Below are 22,619 nucleotides of genomic sequence, written 5' to 3'. Positions count from 1 at the left end.
TCATGACTCCATTATCTGGGAAATCTGTGGCTCTCTTTCTGTTGTCTCATGTTTCTCTTAACATTCAATCACATTGCCTTGCTCCTTCGCATATCCGGTTATTTTTTACTGCACACCAGACATTGTGACAACTTATAGAAATAATTTATGGCCTTTGATAACGTTGCTTTCCTTCAGAAACAATTTATGTTTGTTTCTGAGAGACAGTGATGTGAACTAGCAGTTTGGGGTCATCTTCACTCCATTTTAGAAGTTAAGATTATTTGAAGTTGGGCTTCAGCTCTTTCAAGAGCCAGTCTGTCCTCATTAACCCTTTTGCTCCTGGGTGGAGCTCTTCAGGGTCTCAACCCAAAGATTGGTGGGGGGGCACATGGTCACATGCCAAGGACTCACTTCCTCAAAGGGCCTGCCTGTACCTCCCTCCCCTGTGCAGGCGGGCCCAGGAACCCAACAGACCTGGCTTTAAATCCTGGTTCTACCATGGAGTAACTGTGTGACTCGGTTTTCCCATCTACAAAACGGGGGGATGGTTTTGTGAAAATTACGCAGCTTGAGTCATATGAAGCACCAACACCCTCGCCCTCCCGGCCTGTCCCACCTCCCCACGTGGGGCTGGACCCAGGCTGAGGGCCGTCCGCCCTGCAAGACGATGGACGATGGGGCGGGCGTGCAGGTCCTTCCTCCTTTATCCCCTTTCTAGCACCTGAGACCCAAGAACCGCCAGGTGTTTCCTGACCTCTGACTGCAGTCTCTCCAGTCGGTTCCACGACTGCCTGCCCTGAGAGCTTGGCAGTGTCCCCTTTGGAATAGTTTCTTTTTTTAGTCAGACTCACAGAGTCACAGTGGGACATGTTTGCAGGTTCGCTGTTGTGTGCCGTCCAGCCTCCTGTGCACGGGCAGGTGGGGCCTCTCTCTGTGTGCAGCCCCCATCTTCACACCTTCATGCTGTCCACAGGGCTGTTGTGCTGGGCATCTGGAGGGTTTATGGGTCCTCCCTCTGGGGAGGATAAGTCCTTCTGGGGAAGCTTTGTAAAGGCATATTATTTTGCTGCCACAGAGATACATTCTTTCTCCATTTGTTACTCAGGAGTGCAGGCCCCTCCCATCAGGTCCTGGAGAGAGCAACAAAGACCTCTCCCCTTTTTCCCTCCCCCTCCCCAAGGGGAGGAGCTGGGGGAGGGGGAAGAGGAGGCGCCTGGAGGATTTTACCACTCCATGACATACCTGCAGGCACACGCAGGACACAGTGGGCGCAGCACACCTGCACGCACAGGTGCACACACACGTGCACACATCATCCACCTCGGTGGGCTCGACAGCTCTCCCCACCCCCACCCCAGGGGACCTGGAGCAGGAGGTGATGCTGACTACCAAGACCCCCAAGGCCACGGTGGGGGGCCTGAGCCCCTCCAAAGGGTACACCTTGCAGATCTTCGAGCTCACGGGCTCAGGGAACATCCTGCTGGCTCGGAGGGAGTTTGTGAGTAAGTCCCTCCGGGGTGCATGTGTGCAGAGGGGGCTGGAGCTGAGCCCTTGCAGCCCCTCGACTGGGAGCCCCAGGCCTGGCTTTCAGTCCTGGCAGCCGCCCGGGAGCCTTGCTTGTACCTGATGCCCTTGCCTGCCTCCCAGGAGGCTGGGGCTCATGGAGCCTGGACATACCCTCACGGGGAGGGTTTGTGTGCAGCCCCAGGCCTCTCTTCCCTCCCTAGTGGTCCTGACAGCCCCTCGCATCTCTCTGCAGTCAAAGATTTGAAGAGTAGCTCTGCGAGCAGAAGCAGCCGGAGGCCACTGGGGGCAACCCTGGAGCCTACCCCCTCCCACGTGGGGAGCCCAGACCTTGAGCCCCCAGTGGCCTTGGCCCCAAGCCAAGACCTGCCCACGCTTGGTGGGTCCGAGCCGGGGGACGGTAAGTGCCTGGGACAAGGAGCGGTCTTGAGCTTCCGCGGCTCCTCCGTCTGACCTCACACTGTCCAGCTTCACTCAGGCTTGGCTGCCATGCTCCTGGGTTCACTAAACCCACTGGGGCAGGTCATCTGCTGGGGGTGTCCTTGGGGCCCCAGTGCCTGGTCCCACCACCCTGACCCCTCTCAGGAGTCCCCCAGCCTGAGTGTGGCTGGTGAGAGGTGACACAGCTGTGACCCCCCCCAGGAGTACCTGGTGAGGAGCAGCCCCCACCCAGGGGCCCCGATGGGGAGGCCCCTGCTCAGCACACCCCGGACCTGGAAGGGCAGAACCACGCCAGGGCCTCGGCTGGAGGGAGAGAGAAGCCAGGTAAGACGGCCAGGGTGCCAGCCTCTGCAGGCTAGCGGGATGGCACCACAGCACCGCATTTTCCCTCGAGGCCCTGCAGGCAGGGCTGTGCCTCCCCCATCAGACCTGAGGTGTCTCTGATTTTGTTGCTGCCGTCGACTTGGAATGGAAGAAAGTGCCTCCTTCCTTAGCCTCATGTGGGGTCCTGGGGTGCGGGCCCCCTGCTGTCTCCCAGTGGACTTGGGGTCTCACAAGATGGTCTCCCCAGCAATGCAGGGCCTTGAGGCCAGGGCCTGCCTCCCCCACTGGGGGGGTGTCTCGCCACACCAACCCTGCCTGGGAGCCTCAGGTGGGGTCTGGCCCTGGCTCGGGGGCTTGTCCTGGAGGCACTGTCTGCGCAGAACTCAGGGAGCCCCAGATCAAGGGGTGTGGCTTTGTCTCCAAAGAGCTCTTGGGTCCTTTGGACCAAACAGTGAGGCCTCCGCCCAGAGCTGGCAGGAGGGGTGGCTGCTGGGAGCTGTCCGTGGTGCTGACCCCCGACCCCGCTTGGCACCCCGTGGGGCAGCCTCTACCCGCTGGGCCCGGGTGTCGTGTTGGCCAGACGAGGAAGGTGGAACCCCCCTTCCCCCGCCATAGACAATCGCACCGTGACCAGCACCGCCAAGGCTGATGGAGGGCAGAGGTGCCAGAGCGGCTGGATGTCCTGTGAACCCTCTCTGGGGGAGCTCAGAGGACCTGGGATGATGGGCTGAGGTTCAGGTGGGGTTTTCTAAGTCTGGTGAGACCCTAGTGCCTGTCCCCCAACACCCAGCTGCCCACCTCACTTGAGGCTGGAGTCCTGTGGCTCCTCACCCTCTACCTGCCCCAGGGAAGGAGATGCTGGGGCTGCAGCCTGCCTCCGGGGCAGTTCAGGGTCCAGCAGCAGCAGCGGGTCTCGCCCAGCACCTCGCCTCCCTCCCCTCCTTCCCCAGCCGGACCCCAGTTCCGCTGCACGTCCCCCACACCCGTGGACATGATCTTCCTGGTGGATGGGTCCTGGAGTATTGGTCACAGTCACTTCCAGCAGGTCAAAGACTTCCTGGCCAGCATCATTGAGCCCTTTGAAATCGGGCCAGACAAAGTCCAAGTAGGTGGGTCCCAGCCCTGCGCCCCACCCGGGGTGGTCCTCACAATTCCTGCCAGCCCCCAGCAGAGGCGATGCTTGGAAAAGGGAGGGAGAATTGGGGAAGGAGACACGCAGCCTCTGGGAACTAAGGCTAAGTTCCCACCTGGCCAGGCAGGGGTGGGGTCCCCACCTGCACTGGAGGACAGCTGGCTCCTGGGGGGATGTTGTGTGGAAAGCGAGGCTTTGCAAATGTGCCTCCCTGGTGACCCGGGCGAGGCCGTGTGTGTCCTGCCCGCCTGCTGTGTGCCCACCCCTCCCAGCCTGACTCAGTACAGCGGGGACCCCTCCCCTTCCAGGCCTGACTCAGTACAGCGGGGACCCCCAGACCGAGTGGGACCTGAATGCCTTTGGCACCAAGGAGGAGGTGCTGGCCGCCGTGCGTGGCCTCCACTACAGAGGCGGAAACACGTTCACAGGTCTGCCTGGCCCCGGCGCCCTCCTCGGGGTCATTCAGGTCTTGTCCCGAGGTCCGCCGCCCTCGCACCCTCCCAGACTTGGAAACGTGTGCTCTGAGCCCCGCCTGAGAGCTGTGTATTGACGCCTTTGCAAAGGAGTCCAGCTCGTTCATCCATGGTGAACATGGTGTGCTGGGCAGTCCTGCTGAAACCAGGAGACTCCTCTGGTCGGTAGAGGCCCCTGGGAGGGCCCACCAGTTGCCTGGGGGGGGCCCTGCCAGCAGCAGCCCCCGTCAGGGGGTCTCCCCCCGGCAGACCCCTCCCCCCACCGCAAGTCCCCTCCCTGTTTCCTGTCCTGGGGCCTCGCTGCTCTTGAGCAGGCAGTAGGGTGTGGGGTGCCGGTCCCTGAGTCTCTGGGTGCCTTTGAGGGAAGGAGAGGGGGCATCCCTGCCCTCCTGGCCCCTGCAGCCTGAAGGGGCCAGGACTGGCCTGGTGGGCAAAGCAGGGGGCCAAGGGCTGGCGGAGCCATCGCGAGCGGGCTGGGAGGGTGCTTGGAGCTGCCGGCACTTTATTCTCACTGCACCCAAGGCCTGGCCCTGACGCACGTGCTGGAGCAGAACCTGAAGCCCGTGGCGGGTCTCCGTCCGGAGGCGGCCAAGCTGGTGATTCTGGTGACGGACGGCAAGTCCCAGGACGACGCCCGCACTGCTGGCCACGCGCTCAAGGGTCTGGGCGTCGACATCTTTGCCGTGGGTGAGCAGCCCCCGGGCTCTCACGGGGAGTTTTCACAGCGGGTGGCTCCCACACTCCCCCCACCGCCCCCCGGGCTGCAGGTCTTGTGGCCTCTGAGCCCCAGCCCGCTGTCTGCGAATGGGGAGGACAAGTCCCTGCTCCGAGGCAGCTGCGTGCATCGGCGTGGGCGGCAAGGCCGCTCTCTGATGAAGTGTCCGTAGACGGCTCCGTGCCCCCTCCTGTCTGCACGGGCCTGTGCGTGGCCTGGACGCCTTGTTCTGCTCCCTTAACTGGCCAGTCATTAACTCTGTCCCTTGGGAAGGAAACTCCAGACTTGGGGGCGGGGATTCCTGGGAGCAGAGACCGTCCCCGGGGCCTGACCCTAGCGAGGGAAGCACACTGGCCTCCCTCCTGGCCCCAAACCCCACAGAGACCCAGGCAGGCATGGCACAGCCTGAGAGGGACCTTCGGGTGTCTAGCCCCACCTTCACACCAGCCCATCTCTCCCGGGGGCCCGGCCGGGTGACCCCATTCTGGGGCCTGTGGAGTCTTGGGTCTGTGGCTTGGGAAGGAGCCTCTGCCGGCTGGATGCCTGGCAGGGGCCCAGTGGTCCTGGCTGCACAACGGACAGCTCACCCCCACCCCGCGGCAGGTGTGAAGAACGCCGATGATGCTGAGCTGAGGCTCCTGGCATCCCAGCCTCTGGACATCACCGTCCACAGCGTGCAGGACTTCCCCCAGCTCGGCACGCTGGCCGGCTTGCTCAGCCGCCTCGTCTGCCAGAAGGTGCAGGGTGGGCGCCTGCATGGGGGCCCAGGTGAGCGAGCGGGGGCGGCGCGAGGGCAGGGTCACCCGTGCTTGGCCGCATCCCCACCAGGGCCCGCCCACGCGGATCTCAGGGCTCTGAGGAAACCTGGGGGAGCGCTGTCCTTCCCGGAAGTGGCCCCCAGGGGCGCAGGCAGAGCCACTGTCGCCAGCCGCCCCCTCCCGTCCCACAGCTACACCGGCCGCAGCCGCTCCGGCCCTGGACCCCCTTTCCACTCCCACCGGCCTGGTCCTGAGCCGGGTGACCTCCTCCAGCATCCACCTGTCCTGGACCCCAGCCCCGCGGCCACCCCTCAAGTACCTGATCGTGTTGCGGCCTTCTAAGGGCGGCGCCCCCAGGGAGGTGAGAGGGCCCCCCCCCTCACGCAGGCAGGGCTAGAGTCGGGCCCACACGACACAAAGCCAACATGGAGGAAGAAGAGTGGCAGGGGCGGGGGGCTACCAAACCGCAGCCCCTTCCCCCGCAGATGGCCCAGACCTGGCCAGGGACGCGGCCGCGCAGGGAGCGAGGGCGAACCCAGCCCTCCCCGGCCCGCGCCCCTGCCCCCCACCCCACCCACTCTGTCGCGGCTCCTGTTCCAGGTGGTGGTGGAGGCGCCCACCTCGTCAGCAGAGCTGCACAACCTGACCTCCAGCACGGAGTACCTCGTCTCCGTGCTCCCCGTCTACAAGGCCGGCGTCGGTGAGGGCCTGCAGGGCCTGGTGACCACAGGTGGGCAAGGGGGGACCTGGGCTCAGGGTTGTAAGGGCTGCCCCCACCCGCAGCCTCACCTCGGAGCCTGGCACCGGAGCAGTCTTAACCCGGGTGGGGCACACCCCCAGCTTGTGACCGAGACAAGTCACTGGGCCTCTCTGACCCTCAGTGTCCTCTTCTGAGCACAGTGATGACGGGGTAGTCATGGCTGGGACCCAGTACTGCTGCTGCTCGCACTCTTGGTGGGGCTCCCGCCCCGTCCAGCCTGCAGGCCCCCAGGGCCTGCGTGAGCCGCCCCCCCAGCAGCTTTATTGAGATACACACTACGACTCACCCATTTACAGTGTACAAGTCAGTGGTTTCCGTTTGTCCCAGCATCGCGCACCCACACCTTAGCAGTCACCCCCAATCCTCCCCTTCCCCACGGCCCCTGCGGACCCCTAATCTGCTTTCTGTCTCTGGGGTTTGCCATTCCTGGACCCTCCATATAAATGGGACCACACAGCATGTGGCCTTAAGCGAAACCCGCAGGGTGGCCCAGGGCTAAGTCGGGACAGGGACTTCAGTTGTCTGTGCCCCCCCCACCCCACGCTGGTCTTCCCCGCTCTGTGTCTCCATCAAGACACACCTGGCCTGTGCTGCCTGAGACCCTTTGTCCCGCTAGTTTATGGGTCTGAATTCTGCCTGAGCTGCGTTCCTAAAGCCCCCCCACGCCTGCCCCCGTCTCCCCCAGCGCCCCTGCCCCCACCCCAGGCGCTGACCCTGGCCGCAGTGATGCCCAGAGCCATCCACCTCACCTGGCAGCCCTCGGCAGGGGCCACCCAGTACCTGGTGCAGTGCTCACCCACCTCCCCCAAGAGCAAGGAGGAGGGGAGAGAGGTGCGGGGCAGGTGGGGAGGGGAGAGAGGTGCGGGGCAGAGGGGGAGGGGAGAGAGGTGCGGGGCAGAGGGGGAGGGGAGGCGGAGGAGCCAGCCTGGGCTGGCAGACGGGCGGGGGCAGTGCAGGCAGGGCCAGCGTGAGCCTCCCGCAGGTGCGGGTGGGGCAGCCAGAGGCGCTGCTGGATGGGCTGGCCCCAGGCAGGGACTACGAGGTGTGGGTGCGGAGCCTGCGAGGGGCAGAGACCAGCGAGGCCCAGGGCATCCGCGCCAGGACCCGTGAGTGCCCCGCCCGCAGGCTGCTGCCCACCCTGGCTCCCCGCAACCTTCCACGGGTGGGGGACCCCGACCCCATCTGGTAGCCCCACCAGCCCTGGCCGTCGCCCACCATTCCCCCGTACGTGTGGGGCGGTCCCTGAGGCCTTGGTGTGCCCTGCAGCCGCCCTGGCACCCCCCAGACACCTGAGCTTCTCGGACGTGAGCCATGACTCGGCCCGAGTGTCCTGGGAGGGCACCGCGAGGCCTGTGCGCCTGTTCAGGGTCAGCTACGTCTCGAGCAAGGGCGGCCACTCGGGACAGGTGAGGCCAGGCCCTGCCCGGGGCCCAATGTCCTGGGCTGCCCAGGGGCATGAGTTGTCCACGGGGACCCAGTGCCCTCCGCCTCCCCCACTGGGCGCCCTGCATTCAGGGTCGGTGGGTGTGGCCGGGTCTCCCAAGGCACAGCCTCAGCCGGTACAGGGGGAGTGGAGGGCACCTGATACCACCCCGGTCCTTGTGGACCCCTGGGGGCGGCAGACGTGAAGCAAAGAATCATACACAAGAACCCTCGTGCGTGACAGCTGTGACGGGCTGTGCTGGGGGCGCGTGGCGTCACGAGAGGCGAAAACGCCGGCTTGTTGGGCAGGCTGGTGGGCAAGACCCCGCCCCGGTGCCGTGGATCCTGCAGCCCGTCCCCATCTCCCCGGTCTGGGGGTGGTCACGGGGCAGGCCCGGGTCTCCCTCTGGCGGGGGCTGCCCCCTCCGCAGCTGCCCGTGTCCCCACCCCCACCCGCCTGCAGACGGAGGCTCCTGGGAGCGCCACCTCGGTCACTCTGGGCCCCCTCTCGTCCTCCACCGCCTACACGGTCCGCGTCACCTGCCTCTACCCTGGGGGCAGCTCCTCCACACTGACTGGCCGCCTGACCACACGTGAGTGTCCCCAGGCTGCTTCCCTCTGCGTCCCTGGACAGTTAAGATCAACACAGGTGCTCGGTGTCTGCTCTGTGCAGCACCAAGCCAGGTGAGGGCGGGTACCTGGGCAGGTGTGACAGTGGGCCCTGCGGGCACTGTGCGTGAAGACTGGGGGCCCCTCTGCCACCCCAGCCTCAGTCTCCCTCTTCCAGGGAAAGTCCCCAGCCCGAGCCAGCTGTCGGTGACAGAGCTGCCTGGGGACGAAGTCCAGCTGGAGTGGACGGCCGCAGTGGCGTCCGGCGTGCTTGTCTACCAGATCACGTGGACGCCCCTGGGAGAGGGGAAGGCCCATAAGGTGTCGGGGGAGAAGACCTTTCCCAGCCCAGCTCCCGGGGTTCAGACCCCCGTGCTGCACCCTGGGAACATCGGCCTGCATGTGGCCCGGGCCGGGCCCCAACGTGTGGACACAACTCCACGGGCTGGACACCCGGTCCCTCCTCTCCGCAGATCTCCGTCCCGGGGAACCTGGGCACGGCCATCCTGCCCGGCCTGGGGAGGCACTCAGAGTATGAGATCACCATCCTGGCCTACTACAGGGACGGGGCCCGCAGTGACCCCGTGTCCCTCCGCTACACCCCCCGTAGGTGACCCCTGCTCTGCCCCAGACCCCTCGATCTGTGGGCCCCCGACAGGCAGTCCCCCGAGTCCCTGACCCTGCAGCTGGACCACTTGGGTCCTGAGCCATCCAGGCAGGCATCCCTGGGATGGCCGAGGGTCCAAGTCACCTGGTGTGACACAGTGCCCAAGACGGTCCTGGAGCTGGCCTGGTGGCCCTGTCTTGGCCGAGGCCACTGGGCAGCGTGGCGGGGCCATGGAGTGGGAGGGTGGTGGATGTGGTGCAGAGTGGGGGACGTGCTGCCATCTGAGGCCCCCCCGCACCTTGCTCCCCCGCAGGCAGCCGGAGCCCACCCTCCAACCTGGCCCTGGCCTCGGAGTCGCCTGACAGCCTGCGGGTCAGCTGGACGCCCCCGAGTGGCCATGTTCTCCACTACCAGCTCTCCTACGCACTGGCCTCAGGCTCGGGACCCGTGAAGTCGGTGGGTCTCCCTGGAGCCGGGAAGCCATCGCCCCTCGTGGGCCCCTGGGTCCTGGGCCTTGGGGGAGACACGTCCCACCCTGCCTGTTAAGGGGGCCACTCTTCCATGGCAGGACCCACAGGGAGCTGAGACACCCAAATGAGCAAAGACGCTCAGGTGACCATCTCCCCTCCCCGCCAGATCTCCGTTCCAGGACCCAGAAGCCATGTGACTCTCCCTGACCTGCTGGCAGCCACCAAGTACCAGGTCCTGGTCTCAGCCGTCTATGGAGCAGGGAAGAGTGTGGCAGTGTCTGCCACGGGCCAGACGGGTGAGTGGGCACTAAGACCCCCAGGCCCCAGCAGACCCCAGCCGCACCCAGAACCCTGGCAGGTCCCTGGGAGCCAGGACGTGTGGGCCCTGTCACTCCTGGAGGCACCCTGCACTGCAGACCTTAGCGGAAGGAGATCCGGTCTTCACGCAAGACCTTCCTCGGTGTAGGATGCTAACCGCTACCCCAAGGGTTAAGGCTACTGCAGTCCAGCTGAACGCATCAGGCTGACGCGGAGGGGATCGCGGCTGTGGCCTAGACTGCAGGTGCCCAAGGCTGGGGAGCAGCCGGTGTTCTCCTGGATCTGCATCTGGGAGGCTCAGGGCAGACGTCTGGCCTGTAGGAGCAGGAAGCTGGACGCAGACCACAGACGGGGTGGCTGCAGTGGAGCCCAGGGCCCATGCCGGGCTGGCCCCACCATCGGGGTATCGGTTGTCCCTGGGGCCCCACCACCTGTAGGCCAGGACCCGGCTGAGAGAAGTCTTTTGTTTTGTTTTGCTGCTTTTCTTGGACAATCAGACGCTCGGAGTAGAAGGCCCTCAGAGGCCAGTTAGCTGACCGCCCCAGCTTCCCTCTGCGTCCCCTCCATGGGGTTGCCTGGTTTGGGCTTGAATACCTCTGGGGACGAGGGCCTCACTACCTGAGGCTCAGCACCCTTCCTGTTTTTTGAGGGGGGAGCCGCTCCCCGCCCTGAGGGTCCCAGTTTCTGCACGCACTCGCCCGTGAGCGATCCTGAGCGCCCACACAGAGCCTGGCAGTGGGGCAGGCCTGCACAGCTGGGTCCCAGGATGGCAGTGCCCCGGGCACGTCCCCACACTCAGGCATCTCCCTGGCCCCGCCGCCTGGGGCACGCCGCCTTGGGTGCAGCCCCCGGTGGCAGCACGCGGCCGGATGCCGTCTTCCTGGGGGCGGAGCCCGAGGCAGCAGGACACTGTCCCTGTCCCATCCCCGTCCCTGAGGTGTGGGGACCGCAGGCCATGGTGTCCGGCCACGAGGGCCCTCCCCACTGACCCTGACCTCCGTCACCTCTCAGCAGCCTGCCCGGCCCTCCACCCGGATGGCTCCCTCCCAGGTAGGTCCCCCCACCCTGGGTGGCGGCTGCTCCCCACCAGCCCCTAGCCGCCCCTCCTCCTCTGGGTCCTTGTCTTGGGGGTGGCCTGGGACTGGGGTCAGACAGTGCCGGAGGCCTGGGTCCTGCGTGGCCTCCATGAGCCTCTGCTGACCAGGAACTGGGCAGGCGAGGGGCTGAGCCAGGGTCCCTGGCGTCGCATCTTTACTGCTGTGGGTCTGAGACAGCCAGAGGGAAGGCTGACACGTGGGCCCCCATGGTCAGGGAGATCGGCCAGGTCGGGGCAGTGGGGTCGGGCTGCAGGCGGGGGCCCAGCTTGGGGCTGGGTCTCCCGCGGGATGTCCAGCAAGCTGCTCAGCCCCAGCTGCACGGCCGGCGAGTGGGGATGGGGGTGGGATGGGCGGGGGTCCGGGCACTGAGGGTCACAGGGAGGCGAGGGCTGCGGGCAACAGAAGGGGCAGGACGGTGCTGCTTGCGTGTCCTTCCCCAGGTCAGGATGGAGGGCAGGGGGAGGCCTGCGTCTCCCTCGCTGCCTCCGCCACCTCCTCTCACCTGACACCTGGCTTTCTTCTTTGCCTCCTGCCCCCACCTCCCCTCCTGTCTCTGATTGTCCCTCGCGCCCCCCTCCCCAGGCTTTGACCTGATGGCAGCCTTCGGGCTGGTGGAGAAGGAGTCCGCCTCCATCCGTGGCGTGGCCGTGGAGCCCTCGGCCTTTGGTCCCTTCAGGACCTTCACGCTGTTCAAGGATGCTCAGCTGACCCGCCGGGCCAGGTCGGGGCGGCGTGGGCCTGGGAGCAGGAGGGCACCCTGCGGGGGTCATGGGAGGGGGAGTCCCCCAGGCCCAGCGGCTCCACCCCAGAGCCAGCCAGGGAGACTCCCGGGGGAACGTGGGCTCCGGGAATCCGAGTTCCACAGATTAATAAATCTCTTGTGGGCGCAATGAGGCCACGGTGGGAGGGGGTCCTTCTCCCCCTGTGGCCCAGGGATTGACCAAACTTGCAGACTTCTGGGCGGCGGCCACCAGATTTGTCTCCCTGAGAACTCCTGCCTCCTTTGTGCTTTAATTTGATTCTGCAAGTATCCGGGGTCTGTAAGAAACCACTGCTTTGTGACTCACCACAATCAAGGCTTGTGATGACCTCCGAGGTCTAATAGTCACTCCACTTCGTATATGGAGGTGTCTTTAATCGCTCATTGGAAATTCCACATGCACAGCATAATTTTTCTTAAGTTAAAATGTTTTACATTGTAAAGGTAGATCACGTACTTTATAATAGAAATTCGAGAAATACAAAATACAACCCTGGGGCTGCTAAGAATGGAAGGGGCTCCTCCCTGGGTCAGGAAGGCTCCCCAGGAGGTGGCAGAGAGTAGGAGAGAATGGGAGAGGGGAGGGCGCTCAGGAAAAGGAGCAGCACATGCCAAGGCCCTGGGGTTGGTTTGCTTAAAGAATTGCAGCAATGAGGCTGGGCTGTGTCCTCCAGGCCCTTGGTTATCCCGAGAGCAAAGGAAGAGCAGATAGGGAGGCTACAGGCCATTGGCAATTTTACTGGGTGACTCAAGGCCCTGTTCCCTGCCCCTCCCCACCACTGAGCACCAGGGTGGGCATGGCACCAGCACAGGCCCCAGCTGCCCACCCAGTCTGAGCAGCTCCCAAGGGCAGAGCTGCCTCTGGGCTTGTGGGCTCCTGGCCCAGGAGACAGGCTCAGAGACTTTGCTGGGAGCCCTCGACCTGCACCCTCCCCACCCATGCAGAGACCCTGAAGAACGATCATCATGGACACTGGCCGTGGTCCCTGCTGGGCCTTGGGGGAGATGTTCCCGTTGAAACCTGACAGGCCCGGGATGGGAGTCCTGCCCGTCACTCCCCGCGTTACTCACGGGAAGCCGAGGCAGAGAGGCCCAGCCTGGCCCCAAGGACACCACTCCGCGGTCCCGGGGGTCCGGACTCCTCTCAGGCCTGCGGTCGCCCCTGCTGTGTCCCCACAGCGACATCCACCTGGCCACCCTCCCCACGGAACACACAGTCGTCTTCGTCCTGCGCCTGCTCCCCGAGACGCCTCGCGAGGTCTTCGCGCTGTGGCAGGTGGCGGCTGAAGACTTCCAGCCCGTCGTGGGGGTCCTGCTGGACGGTCAGTTGGAGGGGAGCGGTGGGCCCAGGTCACTCCTCAGAGGCAGGGGCCACTGATGCAGCACGGCCTCTGAGGCTTTGCACACCCATCACGGCCCCCACCCTGCTGTTCCACTCTGGGTGGGTCCTCCCGCCTTTCGCCTGGGGGTCTCACGTGCTCCCTGCCCTGCCCCTCAGCCAGCAGAAAGTCGTTGACCTACTTCAACCGTGACCCCAGGGCCACCTTGCAGGAGGTCACCTTCGACCTGCCCGAAGTGAGGAGGATATTCTTTGGGAGCTTCCACAAGGTCCTGGAAGGTCCTGGAAGGACCAGAGCATGTGCCTCCCTCCCTAAGGCCCTCCTGGCTCCCAAGTTCTGGGACAGGCCCCCCACGGGGCTCTGCAGGACACAGGCTGCCCGCCCCCCGTCACCGTGGCTCCCCCTCTGCTCCTGTGGTCCCCTCTACCCTGGACGTCCTTACCTCAATTTGGGTCAAAGAGCATCCAGCCCTTTTTCCTGCGTCCCACAAGTCCCTGGGAGGGGCTGTGCGGGATGTCATTTGGTCCATTTTACAGAAGGGAAATTGAGGCCCCGTGAGGGGGGTCTCACGAGACTTGGGGTGGAGTCAGGATCCTGACCCCAGGCCCCAGGGGATGGTCACCTGCCCCTCCCCGCTCTGGCCCTGGCCTGTGGGCGTGGAAGGGAGCCCTGCTTGGCCCGGGGCTGCGGGAGACCTCCTGGTGTCTCCCAGGTGCACATAGCCGTGGGCCGCTCCAAGGTCAGGCTCTACGTAGACTGCCGGAAGGTGGCTGAGAAGCCCACTGGGGAGGCCGGCAGCCTGCCCACCACCGGCTTCATCTCGCTGGGGAGACTGGCCAAGGCCCGGGGCCCCCGGAGCAGCTCAGCCTCGGTGAGCCAGAGAACCCAGGGCTGGCGGACCCCCTCCCGCACCCGCACCCGACCCAGCTGCCCCTGGCCGACCCTGCCCCTCCCCCACACCTGCAGTTCCAGCTCCAGATGCTACAGATTGTGTGCAGTGACTCCTGGGCAGAGGAGGACAGGTGCTGTGAGCTCCCGGCTTCGGTAGGCGGGCAAGTGCCCACTGAGGGCAAAAGAGTCTGGGGGTAGACTGGCCATCCAGGTCATTGCCGCTCTGGGAGAAATCCAGACAGCCTTCCTGGAGGAGGTGGCCCCCGGGGCTAGAGCCAGAGCTCAGGGCGGCTGGATGTGTGTCCTGGAGGCCCTGAGGCAAGGCAGGCTGGAGCAGGCCTGGAAGCCCCCAGCCCCAGGGGTGGCTGCTTCCACGCACTCAGGGCCACTGCCCTTTTCTGTGGGCACAGTTGTGGGCAGGGGTCCTTACCAACTCCCCTGGGTGCCCACACTGGGCTTGGCCATGCTGGTGGCCTGCAAGGGAGTGAGAGAGGAAGTCCTGTTGGGGGCTTGTGCCAGGCAGCTGTGGGGGTGGGCACCCAGGACCAGGTCCTCCCCCCTCCCCCCCAGCCTCCCAGGGGTGGGTTTGGAGATTCCCTGGACCCTGGTCCGTGGATACCCTGAGGTCTAGGGTCGAACAAGAACTGAGGAAAGGGTCCATTTAACGGTAGGGGTCTCCTTTCTCCCAGAAGGATGGAGAGACCTGCCCTGCCTTCCCTTCTGCCTGTGCATGTTCCTCGCAGACCCCTGGGCCCCCGGGCCCCCAAGGACCTCCTGTGAGTCCAGCAGCTCCTCCCTGAGGTGACCAGGGACTCTTGGCAACATATTGCTGCCAGCGGTGATGAGGGTGGCCCCCCCACATGCCCCAGCAGCCGTCCCTAGGCCCACCACCCAGATGAGATAGACGTCATGAGTGTCCTGCCTGCCTCTTCCACCCCCCGGCCCACGAGTCGCCTCCTGCAAGCCCCTTCCTCCCGATGGCCGCCCTCTCCCGAGCAGGCCCCTCTCTGGTGTCGGAGCCACACTTCCCCGCTGGGGTGGGGGTCCGGGCCCAGCAGTCTGCAGCACTGCGCTGGTCCCTGGCCACAAGTCGCAGCCACGCAGGCAGCCTCTGTCCTGGGCGCTCTGGGCTGTAGGGTAGCCCTGGGGGGCCTTTCCCCAGGCCTCCAAGGAGGCGGCTCCAGGCCTGGGCCCCGTTGTGGGGCAGGTCCAGACCCTCTGGCCACCCTGAGGCTCCAGGACCCGTTCTAGCTGGTGGTCCACAGACCTCACCAGGGAGGGGCCAGGGCTGGAACCCAGACCCGCCTGAGCCCGTGAACGCGGTAACCAGGTGGCTGTTGGGGGGCAGGGTGGGCCAGGACGCCCTCGCCCCCGGAGCCCCTCCTTCTTCTCCCCCTAAAGGTGGGGACTGGAGCCCAGGGCACTGCTGGGGAGGCCAGCGTGCAGCCCGGCCTCAGCCTTGCTTGTGCCTCTGCAGGGCCACCCCGGGAGGGACGGAAGTCCAGGAGAGCAGGGCTTCCCAGGGCCCAGGGTGAGTTGTGAGGCGTCCTGGGGGGGTGGTGCAGGACTGAGCCCCCCGCAGCCCAATCCCAGGCGGGAGCGGGGCCCCCCAGCCGGGCTATGGTGCCCTCCCCGCGGGGCCCCAGCCTAGGGACAGCGTGACGGGCAGTCTTGGGCGTCTGGCCAGGACGTGTGTCTTCTGCCCTGAAGTGTGTTTCTCTCCCCAGTGGCTCCAGCGGCTTTGAAAGTTGCTGGTATTTTCTTGCTGGACGCGTGGCCTCCAGCCCCTGCTCCGATGAGTTATCTCTTCTTCGCTCGTGGGGCTCTAGGTTTAACGGAAACACCTGTGACCTGAGTTGTGCCTAGTTTACCCTGTTGTTGTCTTTTGACCTGGTCTACCATACGTGTCTCCAGGCAGATTTTAGAATCGCCTTTGTCTAGTGGACTGCGTGGGTCTGTCTCTACGGCTCCTGACTTTCGCACCGTGTTTAAAGGCTTTCCTCAGTCTGAGAGGGCCCACCTGCTCACGGTCCCTTCTAGTGCTTCTAGCACCTTCCGACACACAACATGCTTCCTCCTCCCTCCCCAGACCACTGCCCCGTCGGTCCTCCCAGGGTTGGGTAGCCAGCCCCCCCCAACTTCAAATGCAGCCTAATCACATCACGAGTTTCCACGGACTCCAGAGTCCAAACGGCTGCCTCCGACGCGGATCCTGGTGTCCAGCTCCACACTCAGGCCCCCCAATCCTCTGTCATCTCTGTGTATGACTTTTGTGCCCCATTTGTTATTCAATTATCTTATTTGCAATAGTTTTTTAATTTTCAGATGGTTTGCTTGGAATTTCCTGGTTTAAATTTACATCACCTGTGAAAAATCACTTCACTGACTCCGATTTTTATTACACTCGTTTATTTTTATTTTTATTTTTCTCGTTTATTTGTCTGGTATGGTGACACTCCAGAGTTTGTCAGAGAACCGCAGTGATAGAAGATGTCCTCATCTTGACTTCACAGAAATGCTTCTGGTGTTTGCCGGTTGAGTGTGGGGCTGGCCTGGGAGCTGAGACAGATACATTTTGCCACGTGATAGTCAAATCCTACCCTTATTAGGAGATTTTAAAAATCAAGAATGGGCGTTTAATAAGATTTAGTGCCTCATCAGCTGCTGTGGACGCAAACCATTTTTCTTCTTGAAGCTATTAGTTTGGTGAATGATTTAATCTCTCCCAAATTCTGAACTACGCCTGCTCCCGTTAAAAGCCGGCGTGGTCACCGAGCACTCGCTGCCCATTTAATGGGCTGCAGGCTTCTGTGCGCTCAGGTTTTATTTAGGATTGTCGCATTGATATTCACAAATGGGAATGCCTGTGGTTTTCTTTATAGAGTTTGGTGCATTGATATGCATGACTCACATGATTATTTGAAAGCGGTCTTTGTTTTTAAACTGCAAATCAAGCAGTTTAAATGGCGTTAGTGTCATCTGTCCCTTAGAGGTTTCGTAGAATGTTCTGGTGTCTGGGGTTCAGGGCTCTGTGCTGGCCCGTCCAGAGTCGGCCCAGCTCCTGGCTATACGGTGGGTCATAGCAGGACCCCTCCCTCCCAGAGTGGTCTGTGAGGATGAAGATGCCTGTGACGGGCCTGGGTCTGGAGACCATGGGCCAGCAGGAGGGTGGGATCGAAGGAGGGGCCGCAGGACGGGCCACATGTCTTCTCAGCTCCACCACACACCCCCGTGTCTCCAGGGAGAGCCCGGGCCACCCGGACAGATGGGACCCGAGGGTCCTGGAGGTCAGCAGGGGTCACCAGGCACCCAGGGCCGAACCATCCAGGGACCCGTGGTAGGTGTTGCCTACCCCCCAGCACCCACCCACGCCCCGCCCCTCTCCCCTCGCCCTCCCTCCCCTCGCCCCGCCCCTCTCCCCTCGCCCTCCAGCCCATCCATCTTCCCCCTCCAGGGTCCACCAGGGGTCAAAGGAGAGAAGGGGGACCATGGACGCCCCGGCTCGCAGGTCTGGGTCAGGCCACACTCGGAGCACAAGTGCTGCGGGCTCGGGACAGGGGTCTGGGGACAGGGCCTGCCCCTCCGGGTCGGACCTCGGCCCAGCCTGGCTGGCTGCCTCTGTTCTATTCCAGGGCCACCCCGGCCTCCAGGGCACCCCTGGGAAGGTTGGCGTCCAGGGACCAAAGGTGGGAGAGGAGCCTGGCCGGGAGGGTCTGGAGATGGAGGCTGTGGTGGGGCTTCTTTCTCTACCCCACACCCACCTCCCCCCGATCCTGCCCCCGCCGGGGCCTGGCCGGTGGGAGGGGAGCGTCAGCCCACACAGACTGGGGCATGAGTGGCCACTGCCCGGGGCGGGGGCAGGCCCTGGGATGGCCCAGCCTCAGCCCGGCACAAGCATGTACCCCCCACAGCGGTGGGTTTTGGGGGTCACTGTGGGAGGGGCACCTGCCTCTGCCCCGCCCACCCCTTCCTTTGCCCTCAGGGAATGAGAGGCCTGGAGGGGACTGCTGGCCTGCCCGGACCCCCTGGCCCTAGGGTGCGTATTGCCCCCTCCGTGAGCCCCCAACACCACTCACCCCACCGGCCCTCCCCAGGTTTCCTGGGGCTGAGCTGAGCAGTGACCGGGGAGGCCTCTGGGCCCCAGGCTGGGGGCCTTGTCGGCGGTGGCGCAGCAGCCGCGCCCCCCCGCCCCCTCCCCGCTCCCTGCATCGGGCAGGTTGGTAGGAAACGCCGCCATTCCACACGGCAGGAAGGTGCCTGGGCTCCCGGGCAGGCCTGGCCGCGGGACGAGGTCGGGCCCCCTTCTCCCCCTCCGCCTCCAGAAACCCTCACCCGGTGGCCCTGCTGGAGGGCTGGGGGCACCGCGGCTCACTCGGAAGCGCCTGCCTTCCCGGCCTGGTGCTCCCGGAGCTCAGAGCGGAGCTCGGGCTGGGGAGCTGCTGTGAGTGGGGAGTCCGGTGCTGGCAGCCCAGACCCGGCCAGGGTCTCCCGGGGGTCGGCCTCGCTGCGTTCCTGGAAGGCCGAGCTGCCCCTCCTGCAAGAGGCCCCCCCGGGGGGCCCGTCCTGCGGTCACACCCGTTAGTGCAGCATTAGCGACAACGGGCAGGGCGTGCGGGAGGCTGCCTGGGCGCAGGGTGGGCAGGAGGCACAGCCTGCAGGGGGCTGGGGACAAGCTAAAGGGTTCCCTTAGCTTGTCTTAGCTTGCTCTTGGTCCAGGGCAGGCGGGACCGGAGGGAGGGGCCACCGCACGGGAGCTGCAGCCAAACCGGAACCCCCGCCTTTGCAGGGCTTCCAGGGCACGGCGGGGGCCAGAGGCAGCAGCGGGGAGCGAGGACCCCCGGGGGCTGTGGGGCCCACGGTAAGCCCCTCCCTACCCAGCCCACCCGCCCGACAGCAAGGGGGGTCACGTGTGCAGACTTGTCCTCGCTGACTGCTCGGGGTGTCCTGCGACGGGCACGTTTGTAGAGCAAGGCCGGCACAAAGCTTGCAGGGGAGAGAGCCCAGGCTGCCCCCTGCCCGGCCCAACACAGACAAGGTGGGGGGCAGGTGAGGGGACGTGGGCTCTGGGGGCCGGGGAGGGGCAGACCTGGGCCTGCAGGCTGGGGGGTGGGCCCGGGGGGCAGGGAAGGTCCCTCTCGCAGCGGGAGAGGTGGGCCCTCTGTCCTCTGGGGACTCTGGGATGAGTCCCACACGAAGCCTTCGGTTGGGGAACACGGTGGGCGGGCGGCCACGGGGTCCAGATGCTTCTCCTTTTCATCCCACTCAGGGTCTGCCGGGGCCCAAGGGGGAGCGAGGAGAGAAGGTGAGTGTGGGGAGTCTGGGGTCTGGGCCGTCCCTGGGGAAGCACAGGGAGGCACTGACTCGGGCTGCTCAATCCGCTGGCCACGTGGCCCGTCCTCCATTGCAGGGTGAGCCACAGTCCTTGGCCACCATCTACCAGCTCGTGGGCCAGGCCTGCGAGTCCGCCATCCAGGGTGAGTGGCCCAGCCTTCTGTGAGGACCCCAGAGCCTCCGTCTTCACCCGGGAGGGAAGGGACGCCCGGCGCCCAGTCATTAGCGAACCCAGCCTTGCGGCCGTTCTCCTGGGCCACGTGCCTCGGGGCAAGGCAGGGAGCAAGGGAAGGTCTCCCTGCCCTGCCCCCTCTGACCGTCCTCCCCCGCAGCGCACGTGCTGAAGCTCCACGCCTGCACCCACGAGAGCACACGGCCCCCCATGCCCTTCTTGGAGGCCCCCAGGGCCTTCGGCACGCGCAGAGAGGCCCGGCTCCCTGGAGAAGGGGGGCACGGTGGCCCCCGCCCAGAGGACAGAGGTATTGGCCCCCGTGGGGAAGGGTCTCCCCCAGTCCTGGGGCTGGTGGCTCTGTGTGGCCCTCCTCCCCCAGGTGACGGGTGGGGAGACAGGATCCCTGAACGCACACAGAACTGGGGCTGCCTGGCTGCCTGGGGCCCTCGAAACAGCCTCTTCCCCAACCTCCCAGCAAGCCTGAGCTTAGGGCCCCCTCCCCACCCTCTGGTCCCCTCCCTCCCGTCCCTGATCCGTCCCCCTCTCCTTGGCTGCTGCAGCGGGAGGCTTGGTCCAGTGACCTTATTGTAATGAGTCCGTCCATCTGACTGGGGCTGTGGCGCTGTTCACGGCTCAGATGCTAGATGCTGAGATGGATGGAGAAGATGATGAGGGGAGATGGAGCTCGTGGCCTCGATGGGGAGGAGGAGATGGGTGGGGGTGGGATGTGGCGGCTGGGAGGACAGTTCTGCGCCGCCGAGGGCGGTGGGGGGGGGGACGGGGATGGGCGGGGAAGGGATCCCCCCGACTGCACCCACCACAGTCCCCCAGACATTGTCTTTGCCGTAAGTGCCCCCCGTTTGTACCTGCCGTCCAAAGCTGGCAGGCGCTGTCATGATGCCCACCCCAGCCCCCTCCCCCGTCCCCACCGCACACTAAACCCCGGCCTCTGAGACAATGATCAGTGCCTGTTTGAGGTCAGGGACCCCCGACCCTAAGCTTTCAGCCTCAACCTGAAGGCTGGACCCGCTGCCCCCAGGACCCACCTTCCCCAGGTCAGCATAGGACCCTCAAGAAAGGAAAGCACAGCCACCTGCACCCCTTGGTCTGGCACATCCCTCCTTCCCCTTGGCTGAGCCTGGAGCCCTCAGTCGGACAGGCAGCCCTGGGCTGCAGGGAGGAGCGGTGGGGGGGGGCGGGGAGCAGCGGGGAAAGTCGTGCAGGTGCTAGAGAAGCAACTGGAGTGGGCGCAGTGGGGCATGTGGGGGCCTCGGGGGAGCCGGCAGGACTGAAGTGGGTGCGGGAGACCGAGGCTGGCCCAGTGGGGAGGCCCTGATGGGGGTCAGCACCACAGTGGACACCTGGCCAGGCTGGCTGACTGGGGCAGGGGCCCAGGGGGCAGCGTCCTGAGGAGCAGGTTTGTGCAGGCGGCTCACGGTCCAGCCGGGACCCGGGGGCCTGGTCCACGCAGCCGCGCAGGCCGGGCGTTGCTTCCTGACGGCTGTCAGCTGTCCACCACCTCCCCCAGACCCACCCACCCTGTCCTCCTGCCAGGACGGTGCCCCTGCTGCCCCGAGTGAGCCCGAACGTCCCCCCACCGGATCCCAGACACCGAGCGCAGCTGGAGAAGAGGGTCTGGAGGTGGAAGGAGAGGAGGCAGAGGCCGGGCCTGGGAACCTTTCCTCTGTGCGCTTCCTGTTCACATAAACCACGTGTGCTTGTCAAGGGAGGTGCTGCTCATTGGCGGGGCCCCACGTCCGCCCCGTCGGGTGGAGTCCCAGATTCCCCACCCCCGTCTCTCGGAGAGGAGCCCCCACCATGGTCTCCTTGTTACCCTGGCGCTTGCCCCCACTTCCTGTGAGGCCACTGCAGCCCCCAGGCCCCGGTGCCCGGGTGCCCTGGTGCCCCCGGCCGGCCCCTCCAGAGCTCAGGCCCCGCTTAGGGGGTCTCAGCCTCGGCTGCACTCTGAGTCCGCAGGGTGGGGGTGGGCTTGGAGAACGCTGACGTGGCTGCCCCGGGCCCAGCCAGGGGCTCCCTGCCTCCCTAGTAGCGGCCCCTCCTCTGGAGTCGTAAAGTCTGGCTCAGCCCCCATGTGCTCAGGCCTCATGGGACCCCAACCCGCTGGCCCCTCGCCTCGTCACTGCCCCGCACGCCTCCCCCTCCCTCTGACCAGCCTGGATGCCACCGTCTGTGCAGTGACCGCTCCCCCCGGCTCCCCATCCACCTGGGCCAGCCAGCCGTGGGCCCTGGGGCCAAGCAGTTCCCTGAGCACCGGGAAGAACTGGGGGCGGGGCCAGTGAAGGCTCCGAGGTGACACTGGGGCAGAGACAGGACAGAGTGGGAGGAGGAGACCATGGAATGTTCCGGGCAGGAGCGCTGCCCGTGAGCAGCCTGGGGCCGGGCCTGGCTGCACCTGACCCAGAAATGGCAGGAGGACAGAGCAAGCTGGGAGGGCCAGGGAGGGCTCAGCCCGGGGACCGGGGAGCGGGGCAGGGGCTGCGGGGAGGGGTTTGGGTTTTGACCTCAGAGCGACCAGAAGCCCCGGGGTTCTGAGCAGGGGCTGCCGTGACCTGGCGTCTGTGTGAACGACCTGTAGATGAGAGTGCAGGTGGCCAGGTTGGGGGGATGCCCACTGGCACGGAGGTGGCTGGACTGGGGAGGTGATGGCTTGGAAGGGGTGGGCGGGGGCTGAGCCCTGGACGAGGTGGGGTCCAGGGTCCCAAGAGCAGCCAGGTGGTGGGGGGGAGGTGCTGGGTGGGTTGGCGAGAGCGGGGTTCACAGGGGCAGAGTGTGGGTGCCGCCATCTTGGTGGCAGTGAAACAGACTGGGCTCGTCCCAGGACTGAGTCCCTCGCGTCTCCAAGGCCGGGCGGGGAGGGCCGGGGGCGGCAGCAGGAGGGGGGTGGACACTGCCAGAGACCACCTGTCAGGATGTGGCTGGCAAGGGGCAGAGGAGAAGGCTCCAGAGCCGGGGAACACCTGCTCAGGAGGCAGGCGACGCCCCCGCAGGAAGGGCGAGATGGGCAGGAGTGGGCACTGGCCCCTGCCAACCACCCTGTCCAGTAGCATCGCCTCTGGCCCTTTATGGTTTGAGCTGCTTCGAGGGCTGACATGAAGCCCTCGCAGGACAGTAAACGTCCCTCCCAAATCTCCCCCCCACCCCCGTGCGCGCGCACGCCACACACACATGCACATGCATGCGTGCATCTCCCCCCTGTGGGCACATGTGCTCCCGCACATTCACACGCGCAGCGCTGCGCCCGGGTTTGGAAGATGAGTTAACGGGAAACGCGACATATGAGCCGCACGACCGCCGGGCAGGTCTCAGGAGTTGAAGGAGAATGCGGGTCCCCTTTCGTCCATTAATTTAAAATTACAGTATCTTCAAAGAGGGAAGGACAGGTAGTAATGCCATGGAGCTGAAATGAACAGGTGCGAGGAAACGTGGCGTGGGAGACAAAAGGAGAAATAAAGTCGGTGGGGCAGTAATTACG

General features: G+C 65.2%; 1 protein-coding gene across 1 annotated transcript in view; it reads left to right on the top strand.

Annotated features, from left to right (window-relative positions):
• COL20A1 (collagen type XX alpha 1 chain) overlaps nucleotides 1-20,784 on the top strand; it is a 30,605-nt gene extending 9,821 nt beyond the window's left edge. The window contains exons 4-35 of the mRNA XM_082644555.1: nucleotides 1,341-1,484; nucleotides 1,742-1,885; nucleotides 3,222-3,380; nucleotides 3,712-3,831; nucleotides 4,399-4,563; nucleotides 5,195-5,359; nucleotides 5,541-5,710; nucleotides 5,950-6,079; nucleotides 6,795-6,940; nucleotides 7,092-7,215; nucleotides 7,376-7,515; nucleotides 7,995-8,124; nucleotides 8,319-8,461; nucleotides 8,614-8,746; nucleotides 9,061-9,203; nucleotides 9,384-9,513; nucleotides 10,550-10,585; nucleotides 11,215-11,353; nucleotides 12,572-12,714; nucleotides 12,891-13,000; nucleotides 13,445-13,603; nucleotides 13,699-13,776; nucleotides 14,313-14,399; nucleotides 15,101-15,154; nucleotides 17,078-17,131; nucleotides 17,256-17,309; nucleotides 17,606-17,659; nucleotides 18,410-18,481; nucleotides 18,890-18,925; nucleotides 19,031-19,097; nucleotides 19,287-19,433; nucleotides 20,681-20,784. Coding sequence (XP_082500681.1) covers nucleotides 1,341-1,484; nucleotides 1,742-1,885; nucleotides 3,222-3,380; nucleotides 3,712-3,831; nucleotides 4,399-4,563; nucleotides 5,195-5,359; nucleotides 5,541-5,710; nucleotides 5,950-6,079; nucleotides 6,795-6,940; nucleotides 7,092-7,215; nucleotides 7,376-7,515; nucleotides 7,995-8,124; nucleotides 8,319-8,461; nucleotides 8,614-8,746; nucleotides 9,061-9,203; nucleotides 9,384-9,513; nucleotides 10,550-10,585; nucleotides 11,215-11,353; nucleotides 12,572-12,714; nucleotides 12,891-13,000; nucleotides 13,445-13,603; nucleotides 13,699-13,776; nucleotides 14,313-14,399; nucleotides 15,101-15,154; nucleotides 17,078-17,131; nucleotides 17,256-17,309; nucleotides 17,606-17,659; nucleotides 18,410-18,481; nucleotides 18,890-18,925; nucleotides 19,031-19,097; nucleotides 19,287-19,433; nucleotides 20,681-20,706 — 3,602 coding nt within the window. The 3' untranslated portion in view covers nucleotides 20,707-20,784. The remainder of the gene's footprint in view (nucleotides 1-1,340; nucleotides 1,485-1,741; nucleotides 1,886-3,221; nucleotides 3,381-3,711; nucleotides 3,832-4,398; nucleotides 4,564-5,194; nucleotides 5,360-5,540; nucleotides 5,711-5,949; nucleotides 6,080-6,794; nucleotides 6,941-7,091; nucleotides 7,216-7,375; nucleotides 7,516-7,994; nucleotides 8,125-8,318; nucleotides 8,462-8,613; nucleotides 8,747-9,060; nucleotides 9,204-9,383; nucleotides 9,514-10,549; nucleotides 10,586-11,214; nucleotides 11,354-12,571; nucleotides 12,715-12,890; nucleotides 13,001-13,444; nucleotides 13,604-13,698; nucleotides 13,777-14,312; nucleotides 14,400-15,100; nucleotides 15,155-17,077; nucleotides 17,132-17,255; nucleotides 17,310-17,605; nucleotides 17,660-18,409; nucleotides 18,482-18,889; nucleotides 18,926-19,030; nucleotides 19,098-19,286; nucleotides 19,434-20,680) is intronic.
• The last annotated feature ends 1,835 nt before the right edge of the window (nucleotides 20,785-22,619 follow it).

This window comes from Mesoplodon mirus (assembly GCF_964341445.2).
Source record: "Mesoplodon mirus genome assembly, chromosome: 15".
NCBI classification, from domain to species: Eukaryota; Metazoa; Chordata; class Mammalia; order Artiodactyla; family Ziphiidae; genus Mesoplodon; species Mesoplodon mirus.
This window is presented reverse-complemented; position numbering and strand designations above follow the sequence as displayed.